This window comes from Kwoniella botswanensis, chromosome 1 (assembly GCF_036426115.1).
Source record: "Kwoniella botswanensis chromosome 1, complete sequence".
NCBI classification, from domain to species: Eukaryota; Fungi; Basidiomycota; class Tremellomycetes; order Tremellales; family Cryptococcaceae; genus Kwoniella; species Kwoniella botswanensis.
Genome location: NC_088599.1, coordinates 7785683 through 7798899, shown reverse-complemented (window position 1 = coordinate 7798899; position 13217 = coordinate 7785683). Strand labels below are relative to the sequence as shown.

The following is a 13217-nucleotide window of genomic DNA, read 5'->3' as shown; positions in this document are numbered from 1 at the left end:
TGGAATCAACGACGGATGGAGGTCTGTTCGGTAATCGTGTTAAACGGTAACAACCTTGATGTATTGCTTGTTATGGTAATAACACACTGTTTGGTAACATGTTTGGTGAAGGTGGAGGGAGGATGTCACATCATAAAGGGACAGATGATTTCTTCGAAGGGTAGGTATCTCACAACCCAAGAAATCAGCTTAATCCTCCATACACCTCTATATTTGCATTATCGACATTATCATATTCTGCTATATCATCGAGCCGATGAACGAGCATACGCGAAAGAGCCAGTCGAGATAATTATCTTTATGCAGTTTATGCATCAGTAAGTGCTATGCATAACGATGACTTCATCTCTGAAAAATCCACCTGAGAAGTACTGAAAACATCATAAGGTGTCACCTGTAACGATGTTGTGCATCGTATGCATCGAAGACGCGTAAAAGAATGAAACTTCTCAATAAGGAATGCATCACATGCATCGACAACGGTGTGTGTGATAGCGACGACGATGCTTGACGCGTTGAGCACCGCACTCGAGATCATGACGATGTGTGAGTTGAGTGGACTGAACAAGAAGAAGTATTACAAAAAAAAAGAATGTTCATTACAAGGTACTATGATACATTCCTTTCTCGCCACCTGATGATTTTCAGTGGATTAGAGAGACATCTCTCACGCCCTCGGAGTGCGACCCCAAGTGTCAACTACGGAACATGTTGGATCACGACCTCGGTGTATCAAGTCTTCACCCGTTGACTTGAAACCCTTCATCGGTCATGCATGAACGGCAGATTGGTGGACCCGCTATCTCACTATGTGCCGCAATATAGGACACGACTGGGAATGTGCCCAACCAGCGTACCAGTCCAACCAGCTGGGATGACGAGGAAAGGAATGTACTAAACATTTGTATTGGTCAATAGGTATGCCCAGAACCACATCCAGACCGCCTTTGCGACTTTGAGGAATCTTCGGCATTTGCTGATGTGGTGCGAGATGAATTGACGTATGTAATTCAATCCAGTATATTGGTCATTGGTTGAGTCGACTCGCGGAATCACTCATACCCTACTGAAATACAGCAGATAACTCCTGTTCATTATTGATTGTTGTGTTCATTCTCTGCGTTAGTGACTCGATACCATCATCACATATACTTATACCATGGCGTCTACAGCGTATAGAGACAAAAGTCAAACTTCGGCTTGGATCCCACCAGAAAGCCCGACTACCACAACCGCTGCCAACGCCGACTTTTCAACAGTTAAGAAGTATTTTAGGCGAGAAATTACCCATGATGAAGATTCGATAAGGCAAGATTTAGGTATACCTTCAGTATCAACCTATCCTAAGCATCGGCAGTTCTTATCGGGGTTCAAGATAGTCTTTATTGTTTCGGATAATCTCGAAGGTGCATTCTACTTTGTGGATGGATGTAAGATAAAAGAAGATACGAAACGGAAAAAGAATGAATTCATCAGTGTCGACGCTGTGGACGAGAAAGAACTGTTTGAAGAGATAGTTTTATGGAATTTTGCATCTAGGTATATTCGAAATTTCGTTACTGTGAGTGAAGTGATTGATTGCATCGAGTTCAAAAGATCTGCGGAAGATCATATGCATACATGGTCATAAAGGGAAGCGGAATGATCGGCGTTTTGTCTGTGCACCAGTGACTGTAAGACGGCATAGGTGGACAAGAGGATGATATGGCGAGAGAGGGAGAGTGACGAGAAAGATGAACTGGAAGGGTTAGAGGATGGGAGGATGGGAGGATGGGAGGAGGGGAGGAGGGGAGGGGGGATGGGAGGAGATGACTCATAATATAAGACCATTCTTATGCTGATGTATACGATACTCATATAGGAATTGGGTGGCCATTTTCAGGTCATCTCTCAGTATGTCAAATTTGAAGAAAACCCTTCGAATTTGATATTCGTTACCGCACCACATGCCAATCCCACGATACCTAACCGATACCTCAACCGACGATCGACGTTGTATTCCTCTCCTTATCGCTTCATTGAATATTGTAAAAGGAAATATTGAGATTAGAGGATCCGTCTGACAATTCCAACAATTCTATTGATATCCAATGCATAAGTGAAACAGTTGGTACTAGAGAATCAGATGGTAAAGATGGGAAAAGTCAGAAATCTACATCTAGTGAATCGGAATTTGATGAGAATGGATCAAGTGGGGTACAAGAAGATAAGTTGGCATCTAAGGTAGTAGAAGATATTGGTCGATGGGAAATAAAAACCAAGTCAAATGATTTGGACGGAGATGAACAGGATACGAAGATAGATGGTCCAGCTAGAAAGCTGGCAGTGGATGATGCTTGTAATGAAGCTGGTCAAGTAGTGCATGCGGTGTAAGTGCCAACTCGTCTCGTTGACTATATATCATGCGAAATCTAGCTAAATTACTATCTCAAAATAGAAACGACAGAAAGAGGATAGTGTCCGCGGAAACAGAGAAAGATACTGATAAGGAACATTCGCCGAAGAAAGGAAAGACTCATCAATGAGAGAATAGGTTGTAACAATAAAAAATGTTCGTTGTATTAGTTCATGGACACTGAAACTAGACTTGTATGAGATGTATCTTAGGCGATGGCTGCATACATTCTTCCATTCTTTGTGCTATACTGACTACAGAGGAATAATATACTAATGAGTACTAACTACAGATGGACCGTTCAATATCAACGGTAAATTAAAATTGATCAACCCAAGAAGGGAACCACTCCTCCCAGTTCTCCCACGAATCAAGATGAGCAATATCCTTACCATGGTGATCATGGTGGTGATGAGGTGGAATGAGGAGATGGTCAATGACGTGAGTCGCACCGTTTCTTGCGGGTACGTCGATGACCTTGACTTCTTGTCCATTGACCTTGATGGTGGTCTTGACGGCCCCTTCAACAGGAAGGAACTTGGTCTTGTCGATCTCGATCTTCAGAGTAGAATTAGGAAGCGCTGGGGAAATTTCAATTTCTTTATGGAACGAAGGATCATCGCCCAAATTGAAGTATTCGTAATCACCCAAAGTATCGACAAACGAATCAATTTGCGATTTCTTCTCTTTTTGAGTATAAAGCAGTTCGGAGAGAAGAAGCGTGTTGGGGATATAGTGGTAAGCCAATAATTTGGTCAAAGCGTGTTCACCGAATGGGGAGAATAGATAGAATTTGAGCTTAGGTGGGATGGCTGCGAAGGCGATATTGGTAGGGGCGAAGAGGGTCAAAAGAGGTTTACCGTGGAATTCAGGATGGCCAGGTTTAGAGTGTTCTTTGTCGTACGACCAGTCGAGATACCTTCGTCCGTGGATTTTTTGAACGCTCGAGGTAAGGGTGGAGAATACGTCGGGGAACAGGAAGAGCTCTTCGATGATTGATCCGGGAGGGATGAGAGGGTGGTTCAAGGTGTGGAAATATCCATTTCGAGCCTTGATATCGGAGACGAGTACCTTGGCGTAGAAGTTGATCTTGAGAGCTAAGATAGGGGCAGTGGCATATTAGCTATTGAGCGCATGGGTGGTTGAGCAAAACAATTACTCACAAGGTGGAACAAAGTGTTTATCGATCCTGATTCTCCTGTGAAGACCACCATACGATCCATCCTCTGCTTTCAAAGCAGTGGCGATAGTAGAGTTCTGAGCCAACTCTTGGGCAGTGTATGCCTTAGTGAGACCATGGTATTGCAAGACTTTGCCGGCAATCTTCCTGAAAATCTCTTTTCTTCTCTTTCGCTTTTCGGGATCATCATCCTCATCATGGTGATGGTGGTGGTGGTGATCATCTTCATCGGCAGCGAGAAGAGAGGGTTCGGATTCGAGGGCATTGGAGAGAGTGATCAAAGATGGATTGTGTAAGAGTTCGACAAGGGAGTCATCGTGATCGTGATCATCGTCATCGTGGTGGTGGTGAGGTGGGGTAAGAGCATCGTTGTTGGGTGCCTACACATTTATCGTTGTAAGTATGAGAGTGTTGACGCTACAAACGGGGATAATTGAGAGTGCTACTCACGAAGAAGGTGATTTGAAGGTCTTTGTCGTCAAGATAGTCAATGGCTTTACCTTCGAACTACGATATGAGCAGTATCAGTATCGTACATGCGTTTGTACACCGATGGAAGGATGAATCGATCACTCACTTCGATGATCTTGACCAATTTACTGAACGAATGAGGATCAGCTTTCAAAGCTTGCCAAATGGTCAACGAGGATTTATCATCATCATCTTTGTTATCAGTGGCGATGCCAGAGATAGCTTCGAGTTCATCGATGACATCTTCAGCTTTGGACCATGACCAAGAGGATAACGATCTTAGACCATCAGTGAATCCAGATTGGATGTTGTTCCATTGGTTTACTGATAATTCTGGGATCGAAGATGATTGTTGTTTGGCTGGTAAGGCAGTTACCAGAGGTAACAGGATTAGAGGTGAGAATCGCATTTTGAATCTGCGTTCTTTGGTGGTGAAAAGGAGGGTGAGAAGTCGACCAATTCAGCTTGTGTTATATATGGTGTATACGGAACGAATCGATTGCGCAGCGTTGAGGTGTGGGATGTGTGAAAGGTAGGGGGTTATGATGATATGACGTGACTCGTACGGTCATATAACGTGCTTTCGACATGAACGACTAATCGACCGAAGACCGATGATCTAGTCTCTTTAGACTGGTGGTGGATGCAAAGGTAGAAAATGCGAGGACAATCGGATGTCATGCATGGGATTGTGATATGATATGACCTCAGAATTACCTGAACGTGCTATGTACTGGACCATCCATCAGCTGATTTTCAGTGTGAATGGTTATTGTTGCCCCACACCGAAGACGCAGCCTTTTTTACCCGAAATCGAGCAGTTCCCCAGATCGACCATGATTCAAGACCAGACACTGTAGAGGGCATGCCATCACATATGGAAAAAAGACACGTGCTATTACTTCTCTCTGTCCACTGAATACCAGTCAAAACCCTCGAGGTCTCTTACATTATTACATCGACACCCACATGTATTCGCACCAGTCGGTGATTTTCAGGGAAGATGTCTAACAACGTCATCTCACATGGTTATCACGCTTGGTGGCGGACAGAGCCTATACCTTAAGTGGGTTTATCGCCCACTAATGAGGATGGCATAGCTAGAATTTATCATCATCCTGTGGAAAGAATAGGATAGAAAACTGGCACTGCTTGAAGTGCGTTCTCAAAAAATCATTGTCGCGCGTTCTCAAATGAGTCTTGGGCATTTTCTATACGTCGTTCTGGCAAGAAACTAGACTAACGGGAATTTTCTAAGGGTATCTTATCGATATCCACCTTTATATGGATTTAGTATCCACTTGGCATCCTACCCTCTGGTATCATGTCTCTCTTCCTCAAATCTTCTTGGCTGCCTCATGCCGTATTTAGCATCGATCCGTAGTTCGTACCTCAATTTGCATAGATGGCCCCACGCTAAGCCCCATATCCATCTCCTTAGTTACCGCATCTTGGCTGGGGTGTGCGGTGCCGAATCGGAAAGATACAGTACCTTTGAGCTGCCCACTTTGCTCCGGTCCGACGAGTCTCCATCGACGGTCGAGGTATATAAGAAGCAATAAGACTTGACTCTTCCATGGACTTGGTACTATACCCCACACATGTATCGACACTACCGCAACATGAGCTACAAATCAATGATCTTGTCCGCTTTCGTCTACACTGCTCTGACAGCCAAGGCGGATATCCCTCGATATGCTCAAAAGATTGATCCCCGTTCTTTTGCTGTATTAGACAGTGTACCTACAGGCACTCAATTTAATGGGACTTCGGTGTGTATCTTACGGTACCTCTGGGTTGCCTGTGTCTAATATGCTGACTTTATTTCCGTTGTAGCATTTCATACCACCTGGAACGACTTCGGATTCATTAAAAGCGAAACCATTCCATATCTACGACGATGCATTCTACGATATCATAGGTTCAGATCCTACGTTGACGTTGCTCGCCCAGACGGAGACGGATCCTATCTTTCACGAAGCAGTGGTATGGTGAGTGGTCATCAGCAAGATGTTTGAAAACCAAGTGACGAAAGATTGATGTTTGTGGATCGTTTCAGGCACCCCGAAACCAATTCTGTATACTTCGCGCAGAATGCTGGACCAGTGGCTGCCGGTACGGGTTTAAACAAGTCAGCGATCGTACAGAAGATATACCTTGACGAGGCAGATAAGATAGTAGCTCAAGGGAATGGAAGTGGTTTCGTCAATGTCACAACCGTCAATTCAGGTCAACAGGTTATCAATCCAAATGGTAAGTCTTCGTATGATAACATAATGGCTGAGACTATCATATATTATTGAAAGCTCATGAATAGTGAAAATGCATAGGTGGTACCAACTTCAGAGGTAGAATAGTCTTTACAGGTGAAGGGCAAGGTGATAACATTGCACCGGCCATGTACCTGGTCGATCCAAACAATAACGACAATACCACTGGTCAGTTGAAGTCAGAATGTTATACCAGGATTACTAATTGATCGTTCTCGATATTCTAGTAATCTTGAATAATTTCTTCGGAAGACAATATGATTCCCTCAATGATGTCGCTGTTAATCCTCGAAATCACGAGTTGTACTTTACAGATGGACCTTTTGGCTGGGTGCAGAATTTCCGACCTAATCCTGTTTTGCCTACTCAAGTTTATAGGTTCAATTATGATACTGGTGTGGTAAGAGCGGTGGCAGATGGGTTCCATATGACTAACGGTGAGCAACGCAGATCTAGATCTCAGCTTGTACTCAGCGACTGATATAGAACGCCAATAGGTGTTACATTTTCACCTGATGGAATGTACGCGTATGTGACTGATACCGGATTGAGCTCTGTGAGTGAGCAGTCTGACTCATTTCCAGTGCATGATTTATGAGTCAGAAACTGAAGGTGGCTGTCCCGTAGGGGTTCTGGGGATATAACTATACCAACCCGTCAACCATGTGAGTAGCCTTGTAGGACAGCCTACAACATATATCATTTTGGGGATCTTTTTAGGTCCATGAAAGCTGATCTTCATCCTCTTATTCATAGCTATCGATACGATGTGAATGACGATGGTAATTTCTCCAACCGTCAATTATTCGCCTATAATGAAATCAGAGTACCAGATGGTAAGTCAACCATCATTAGGTCTCGAGGTTGTGAGCTGATGGAGGTTGTCTATGTTTAGGTATCCACTGCGACAAACAAGGAAACGTCTACGTAGGTAACGGAGACGGTATAAACGTCTACAAGCCCGATGGACTATTAATCGGTAGAATATACCTCGGTACGACCTCGGCGAACTTCGCTTTCACAGGTAAAGGCAAGATGGTTGTTTGCGCGGAGACGAAACTCTGGTATGTTAATTGGAATGCGGAAGGTGCGGATATAACTTCAAGGGAGTATACAGGTTGATCATCGGACGTGATGTTATGGCTTAGTATCACTAAACAGAAAAGAATATAATTTAGTCGGTCATATTGAATGTAGTATAATAGTACGAATGAGTGCACACTCAGGAAAAAGAATAAAAGAAAGTGTCTGTGGACATGCATGCAGTCCTCTAATCTGGTGGTGTACGGTACAACAATGTATACTAAATGCCGGATATCTCTTCTCTGATATGTTGAATATACAAAATTTACAGGTGTTTTTACCTATTACTCACTGGACCACCTTCCATCCTCCAGACTTTCACCACCCCACTTCTATCTCCACTTATTATACAACTACTAAAAGGGGTCTCTACCGTACCTAATTTACATATCGCATCGTAGTGAGGACGTAAAGGTTGTCGCTCTCTTTCTCTTGTTGGTACATTGGGATGACGATGTACGTTTGGCAGAGTATATATATGGGTTGGGCCAGAACCATTCATTTGCCTAATATGCCCGAAAATTTGAATGAGCACGTTCTCCATAGCGCAGCGTAATGAACAGTAAATCTGTGATTGAACTCACTTAAACGAAACATCTTTCTCCTTCTGTGATCCACAGACCACAAATCCGTCTTGCACCTTCACCAAATCCCAATATCTCACTACCCTATCATCACCAGCAGTGACCATCCAACCTGGATTTCCTGATCCACTATGATCGTTCTTCGTTCCGAGCTCCGGTACAGACATCAGAACACTCTCATCGGTTCTGGGGAGGGACGACCAGCTTTGCCCTGCAATCAAATCCAGGACAGATTTGGGTGTAGCAGACGGAGAAGATGAATTACTAAAATCCTCTGCTGTGATAGTCTTTGTCAGACTACCTAAAACTGATTCAGCAGATTGAGCGAGCTGTGAGATATAAGCCGCTTTATCGGATATCACATCCTCGACTTCTTTAGGTGGATCAGGATGCTTGCTAGGCCGCGATGTTCGAACTTCGTAGATCTCCATCAATTTTGACGTTTCTATATCGTAAGCTTCCACTAATGGTCCGGAATTGTCTTCGTTTTCGCTACCCAATGTGGCCTTCGGGCTACCAATGGATAACGGTGGCATTACAGATGCCATGATCCACCTGCCTTTCCCTTTGGAAGGATGCAATTTAAGGGAAGTAACTTCGCCTCCAGCTTTCCACGATTTCAAGAGCAGACCAAACCGTAGATCCCAAAGACTAAGTGTCCCAGTCGATGTACTAATGACCAACCAATGAGTCGATGGGCAGAGAGCGGTTACGACTCCCAGTTCTAGAGGATGCTGGAACCGCTTAGTAATTTCCATATTCCTGATGTCCAATATGGCAATCATGGAGGTCGAAGTGACGAGCAGGAGTGACGAATCTGAAATGAAGGTTTAGCTAATCTGTCGTCCCCCACAGCTTACAAGTTGGTACATACCCTGAAGATGAGCTACCAATTTCACGTATCCCTCTTTCTCACTAGCAGTCCAAGACCGTATACATTCTACCTTCCCGTACTTCGTAGACCCACCCGAAGATCCCACATGCACTCGCAGTACGTGGAGCTGACCATCTTCAGCAGCAGCAGCAAGACAATGAGTGTTCTCAATCCTGCACATACTGGCCACACGGGCATCCATGCGGTAAGTCAAGCGAGGCTTGGTGGTGACACTTCTTTCGAGTCTTGCAGAGTCCCAAATATGGATGGAGGCGTCTTCCGATGAAGTAGCGAAGAACAGGCTATCTGGGGAAGTAACGATAGCTGTTATAGCCCCTTCATGCTGTGTGAGATGAGCGATCATTGTCACGCCTTGAGGTGTCGAGGAGGTATTCTTCACTCTCGGGTTTCGCTTTCGATGACTTGCAGTCACACGAGGTCCAAAGTCGAGTAAGGGCTCTCGATAATTGTCCAGATCAACCTGTTCTAAGAAGGCTCTTACACCCGGATCTTGTCCCTCGTAGGAGCTACTGTAGGGCGCGATGGACCGAGGAGTGGCTGGGGCAAACCCTCCCGTAGCCAAAGGTGTTGTTCTACCAGATAGCGGTTCGTCGTGAATCGTTGTTGTGCCTGTCGCGTTGGTGTGAGAAGCAGCTACGGCTGGAGCAGCCTTTGAATCTATCTTCTTACGACTAGATCGGGAAAGAGCGGCCAGATCAATCGAAGAAGATAGCCCGGATTCTGAAGGTGTCGCGTTAGATTCGGTATTGGAGGTGAGAAGAGGTTCGGCGGGAGTTTTATCAGGTTTGGTAATCGTGAGTGGCTCGAGTGTAGCTAATTTCTTGCGTATCTCGTCCAGGGGATTGTCGACAGTGCCTCTATTGCTTCTACTTGCGAAAGATGTTCGACGACTGATGGGAGAATCTGACAGATGAGGTCGCAGACGTTTTATATCTGCTTTCGCATCGACACCGATCGTACGGGGACTGATGAATATAGTTTGAGGGGTTACACCCAGGTCTGTGAGGGAGACTGACTTCCCGGCGACTAGATCGGCTTCAGATGAGGATAATTCTGAGCTTTCCCGTCTAAAATATATGTCAGTAAATGGATCACGACGGTCGTTGACATGACAACTCACGCTTTCGAAGCATTCGCCTGTTTGACGATGAACTCCTTCATCACCTCAATTTTCCTCTCATCCTTCTCCGTAATGCCTTTATCTCGAAGCTGCTGCCTGTTGTCTCAAGTGATATCAGCGAACGTTCAACAACAGCGTAGCAGATCGACTGGACTCGCGAAGTGGTGACTTGGCCTTGAGCGGCCTTCACCAGGCTCGACTTGGTGGTCCCTTTACTCTGCGGGATGTTCCAATATCCTTTGGGCGTATTTTGCAAAGCAGCTACCTTAGCGGCTATCAGGGTACTTCGCGGTAACTGACCGAGAATGTGAGTCGTGAGTATAGCAGCGGAGGCTGGAAGGATGTCGACGACTCACAGGAGGTAATATAGCTGACAGTATGCTGATCTCATTCATTTCTCTGATATCAGCATGCAGTAATGGTCTGATGCCGGGATATAGTATGCACCAGACATCGGTAGGAGGCAGATTACGAGCTGCAGCAGCTATGAAGCCAGCAGTGCCTTTGAATGGGGAGATCAGACTATAAATTTTTGGTCATTATGTCAAGAAGCACCGAACATACCTTGTCTGATCCACATGTTAGGATGACAAAGAAACCCTCTGACCGCAGCGAAGACATCCCATAACTTCATTCTCGCTAGTAGACCTAAAGATGTCAAGCTGGTCATACTGCTGATCACGCGAGCTACTACAGCTTCTTCCGGATCTGCAAAGTGTGCTTGATCAGCTGTCATGCCAATCTGAAGAGTCCGAACCAGGTGATGCAGTTGAATTCACCAGCAAGCGCCTGCAACATCAATGGCAGCACATATTCCTCTATCGCTCTGACTCCAATGAAAGCTCCCACTCCAACAATACCATCGAAGAATGCCAGTCGCAATTGCCAATCTCGATCGTTCAGGTAGGTCATGATGTGACTAAGAACCGTCTCATTTGACTTTTGACGGCCGAAAAATAGGCATAAATCTGATATAGACGCAAGAATCGAGCGTTTAACGGGAGGAGCAGTATCAACAAGGAGGGTCGTCGCTTGTTCTTCCACAACGGACTGGATCTCCTGAAGCATAGCATCGTAGTCAGGCTGCGATCATCAATCAGCAACGCTTTACAAACATCGATGAACCGTTCCACTCACCTCGATGATGGTAGAGGATTCTGAGCTGGGACCACCAATAGGTTTTGTTGCTTGACTCATTTCCAACATATTCACTGCTGCATCGGCCAGCCTGACTAGACCTTTAGCGTACGTAGCTCTGACAAAAATATCATTGTCTACAGCCAGATGTCTCATCTGGGGTAACAGATATTCAGGGATAAAGGTGGAATTCTGGGGTGTGATGGAATTGACGGATTCGACAACTATCACAAGGGTTCTACATGCCTCAGCTCGAACGATAGGCACGTCGTCGGCAAGAAGCTCCACCACAAAAGGTATGATGCGGTCGACCTTATCTTCGTCAAATAGGTAAGGGACAAGATTGAGGAAAAGCTGAAGACCGTGAAGGCGAGACGATGGCCATATGCAGTTTCGAATGGACGATGTAACGATATTGAGTAGTAGAAGAGCAGGTCCATCTATCAATCCGGAGTAAGCTGGCTGATCATCCGGGAGATCACGCAACGAGGCAGCTTACCTGGTGAAGGACCCTTATCGAGGTGCACACTGATACTCTCCCATTCATCCAGTAATCTATCTATTTTCATTCCACACAACCCCGCTGACTTCTGCAGAAACGTTATTTCGGGATTGGTATTGTCTTGGGATCCTGTAGTCTCTGATAAGGACGTTATATAGTCTTTGAGAAAGGTGTAGAAGTATTCTGGGAAGATGGTTTCTCTGAAATTGGATAAGATACGGTCGAAGGAAGGACGCGAGGAAGGGTCGCGAGATAGCATCTGAGATATCATTTCCTATGTTTCAATGCATGTATCAGCTATACCTTTGGCAAAGAGTACCGGAGAGCTGATATGAATCAAGGTCAGGTCTGAAGATCATTGTTGTGACTCACCTTTACTTCATTATCATCGATATTCTCCAATAACCCCTCCAATCCTACTGTACCCTGCCTATAAGCGAACAATTCACTAAGATTGAATACCGTTCTTCCATCTGTCCACATCTCAGCTAAGACGCATCCAGCACTGAAAACATCCATCTCTTCCGTCACTCTTCCATCTCTCTTCCCCCAACCTTCAAATTCACCTTCACCGGGAACTTTCCTCTTCTCTTCTGCCAATTTTGAGTCAGAAGTGTAAAACCTCTCAGGTGCGATATAACATGTTCTTCTCGATGATGTATCGAAGAAGAAAGAGAAGTCGGATGGGTCATCTAATGGTAGATAAGTGGGTTTGAAAGATGATGAGAAATCTGTTAAAAGTAATGTGAGGTCGGTGGTGAGGAGGATATTTTCTGACTTGACGTCTCCGTGAGCTACCTATATATCACATAGAGATCAGCTATGGCACGTACGTAGGCATCAAAGCATTAGTTGACTGACCTTCCTCAATCTGGCATCTCTGAGGCATGTCAACAGCTGAAATGCTATCCACTTCTTCTCTATACTGGCGAGGTACGGCTGAGTGCTACGTAATCATAGAAGTCGATCTTAGCTCTTTCAGGCTACGCATCTTGCTTCTCATGCGGAGACATGCACTCACCTGACTCTATCGTACAGGTTTGATCCAACCCATTGTCTAATCAGATACCCAGCTTTATCAGTCTCTACGAATGCCTGGTAGGTGTTGACGTTTGGTAAATCAGATAGGTTATCTCTTTCAGCTATTTGTAAGAACAACAGTGATATTCACAATCAGCTTATGGCTTTTGCTTTTGAGGACAACTCCAGTGATAAAGCTGATCTACTTTTTAGTCTACGTTGAATCACCCTGAGGGACATGGCAGGATCTGGTTTGATGAATATCTTCAGGACGATTGGTCCATAGGCGTGTCTAGCTAAGATGGTCTTGAGAAACCGTGAAGATGATAAACTATACGGATAATCGCGGTAAGCTAGCTACTCGTACTGGATCCTTCAGCTTACCTCTTATCGTAGGAAAGATCATTGCCTAATTCTGCTACGTATGAATCCAAAGCCGTCGAGCTGAATCATTTATCGTTGAAATCTTCAGTTAAATACTCCGCTTAAGCACAGGCAGCAGTAGATAACTTACGCCCTGGCCATAGAAGAGATGTTGCCCATGATTCATCCGCTTGTCG

At 44.9% G+C, this 13217-nt stretch overlaps 4 protein-coding genes across 4 annotated transcripts; 2 read left to right on the top strand and 2 right to left on the bottom strand.

The window, feature by feature from the left end:
• Positions 1 to 1159: 1159 nt before the first annotated feature.
• Positions 1160 to 2525, top strand: L199_002937 (uncharacterized protein; the record flags this gene model as incomplete). Its single annotated transcript, XM_064888675.1, has 4 exons — positions 1160 to 1561; positions 1862 to 2027; positions 2108 to 2369; positions 2438 to 2525. The coding sequence occupies 4 exons, from the start codon at positions 1160 to 1162 to the stop codon at positions 2523 to 2525; spliced, it is 918 nt and encodes a 305-aa protein (XP_064744747.1).
• Positions 2526 to 2713: 188 nt separating this feature from the next.
• L199_002936 (uncharacterized protein) lies at positions 2714 to 4455 on the bottom strand (the record flags this gene model as incomplete). Its single annotated transcript, XM_064888674.1, has 4 exons — positions 2714 to 3492; positions 3559 to 3955; positions 4026 to 4082; positions 4153 to 4455. The coding sequence occupies 4 exons, from the start codon at positions 4453 to 4455 to the stop codon at positions 2714 to 2716; spliced, it is 1536 nt and encodes a 511-aa protein (XP_064744746.1).
• A 1213-nt stretch (positions 4456 to 5668) lies between these two features.
• Positions 5669 to 7438, top strand: L199_002935 (uncharacterized protein; the record flags this gene model as incomplete). Its single annotated transcript, XM_064888673.1, has 9 exons — positions 5669 to 5818; positions 5883 to 6037; positions 6106 to 6299; positions 6377 to 6484; positions 6544 to 6753; positions 6814 to 6872; positions 6944 to 6981; positions 7073 to 7152; positions 7212 to 7438. The coding sequence occupies 9 exons, from the start codon at positions 5669 to 5671 to the stop codon at positions 7436 to 7438; spliced, it is 1221 nt and encodes a 406-aa protein (XP_064744745.1).
• A 238-nt stretch (positions 7439 to 7676) lies between these two features.
• L199_002934 (uncharacterized protein) lies at positions 7677 to 13200 on the bottom strand (the record flags this gene model as incomplete). The annotated part of the gene is made up of 16 exons (XM_064888672.1): positions 7677 to 7905; positions 7984 to 8800; positions 8858 to 9945; positions 9999 to 10094; positions 10157 to 10293; positions 10355 to 10500; positions 10563 to 10706; positions 10778 to 11081; positions 11136 to 11575; positions 11635 to 11911; positions 12010 to 12435; positions 12499 to 12583; positions 12659 to 12779; positions 12864 to 12988; positions 13042 to 13101; positions 13172 to 13200. The coding sequence occupies 16 exons, from the start codon at positions 13198 to 13200 to the stop codon at positions 7677 to 7679; spliced, it is 4524 nt and encodes a 1507-aa protein (XP_064744744.1).
• Positions 13201 to 13217: the final 17 nt, after the last annotated feature.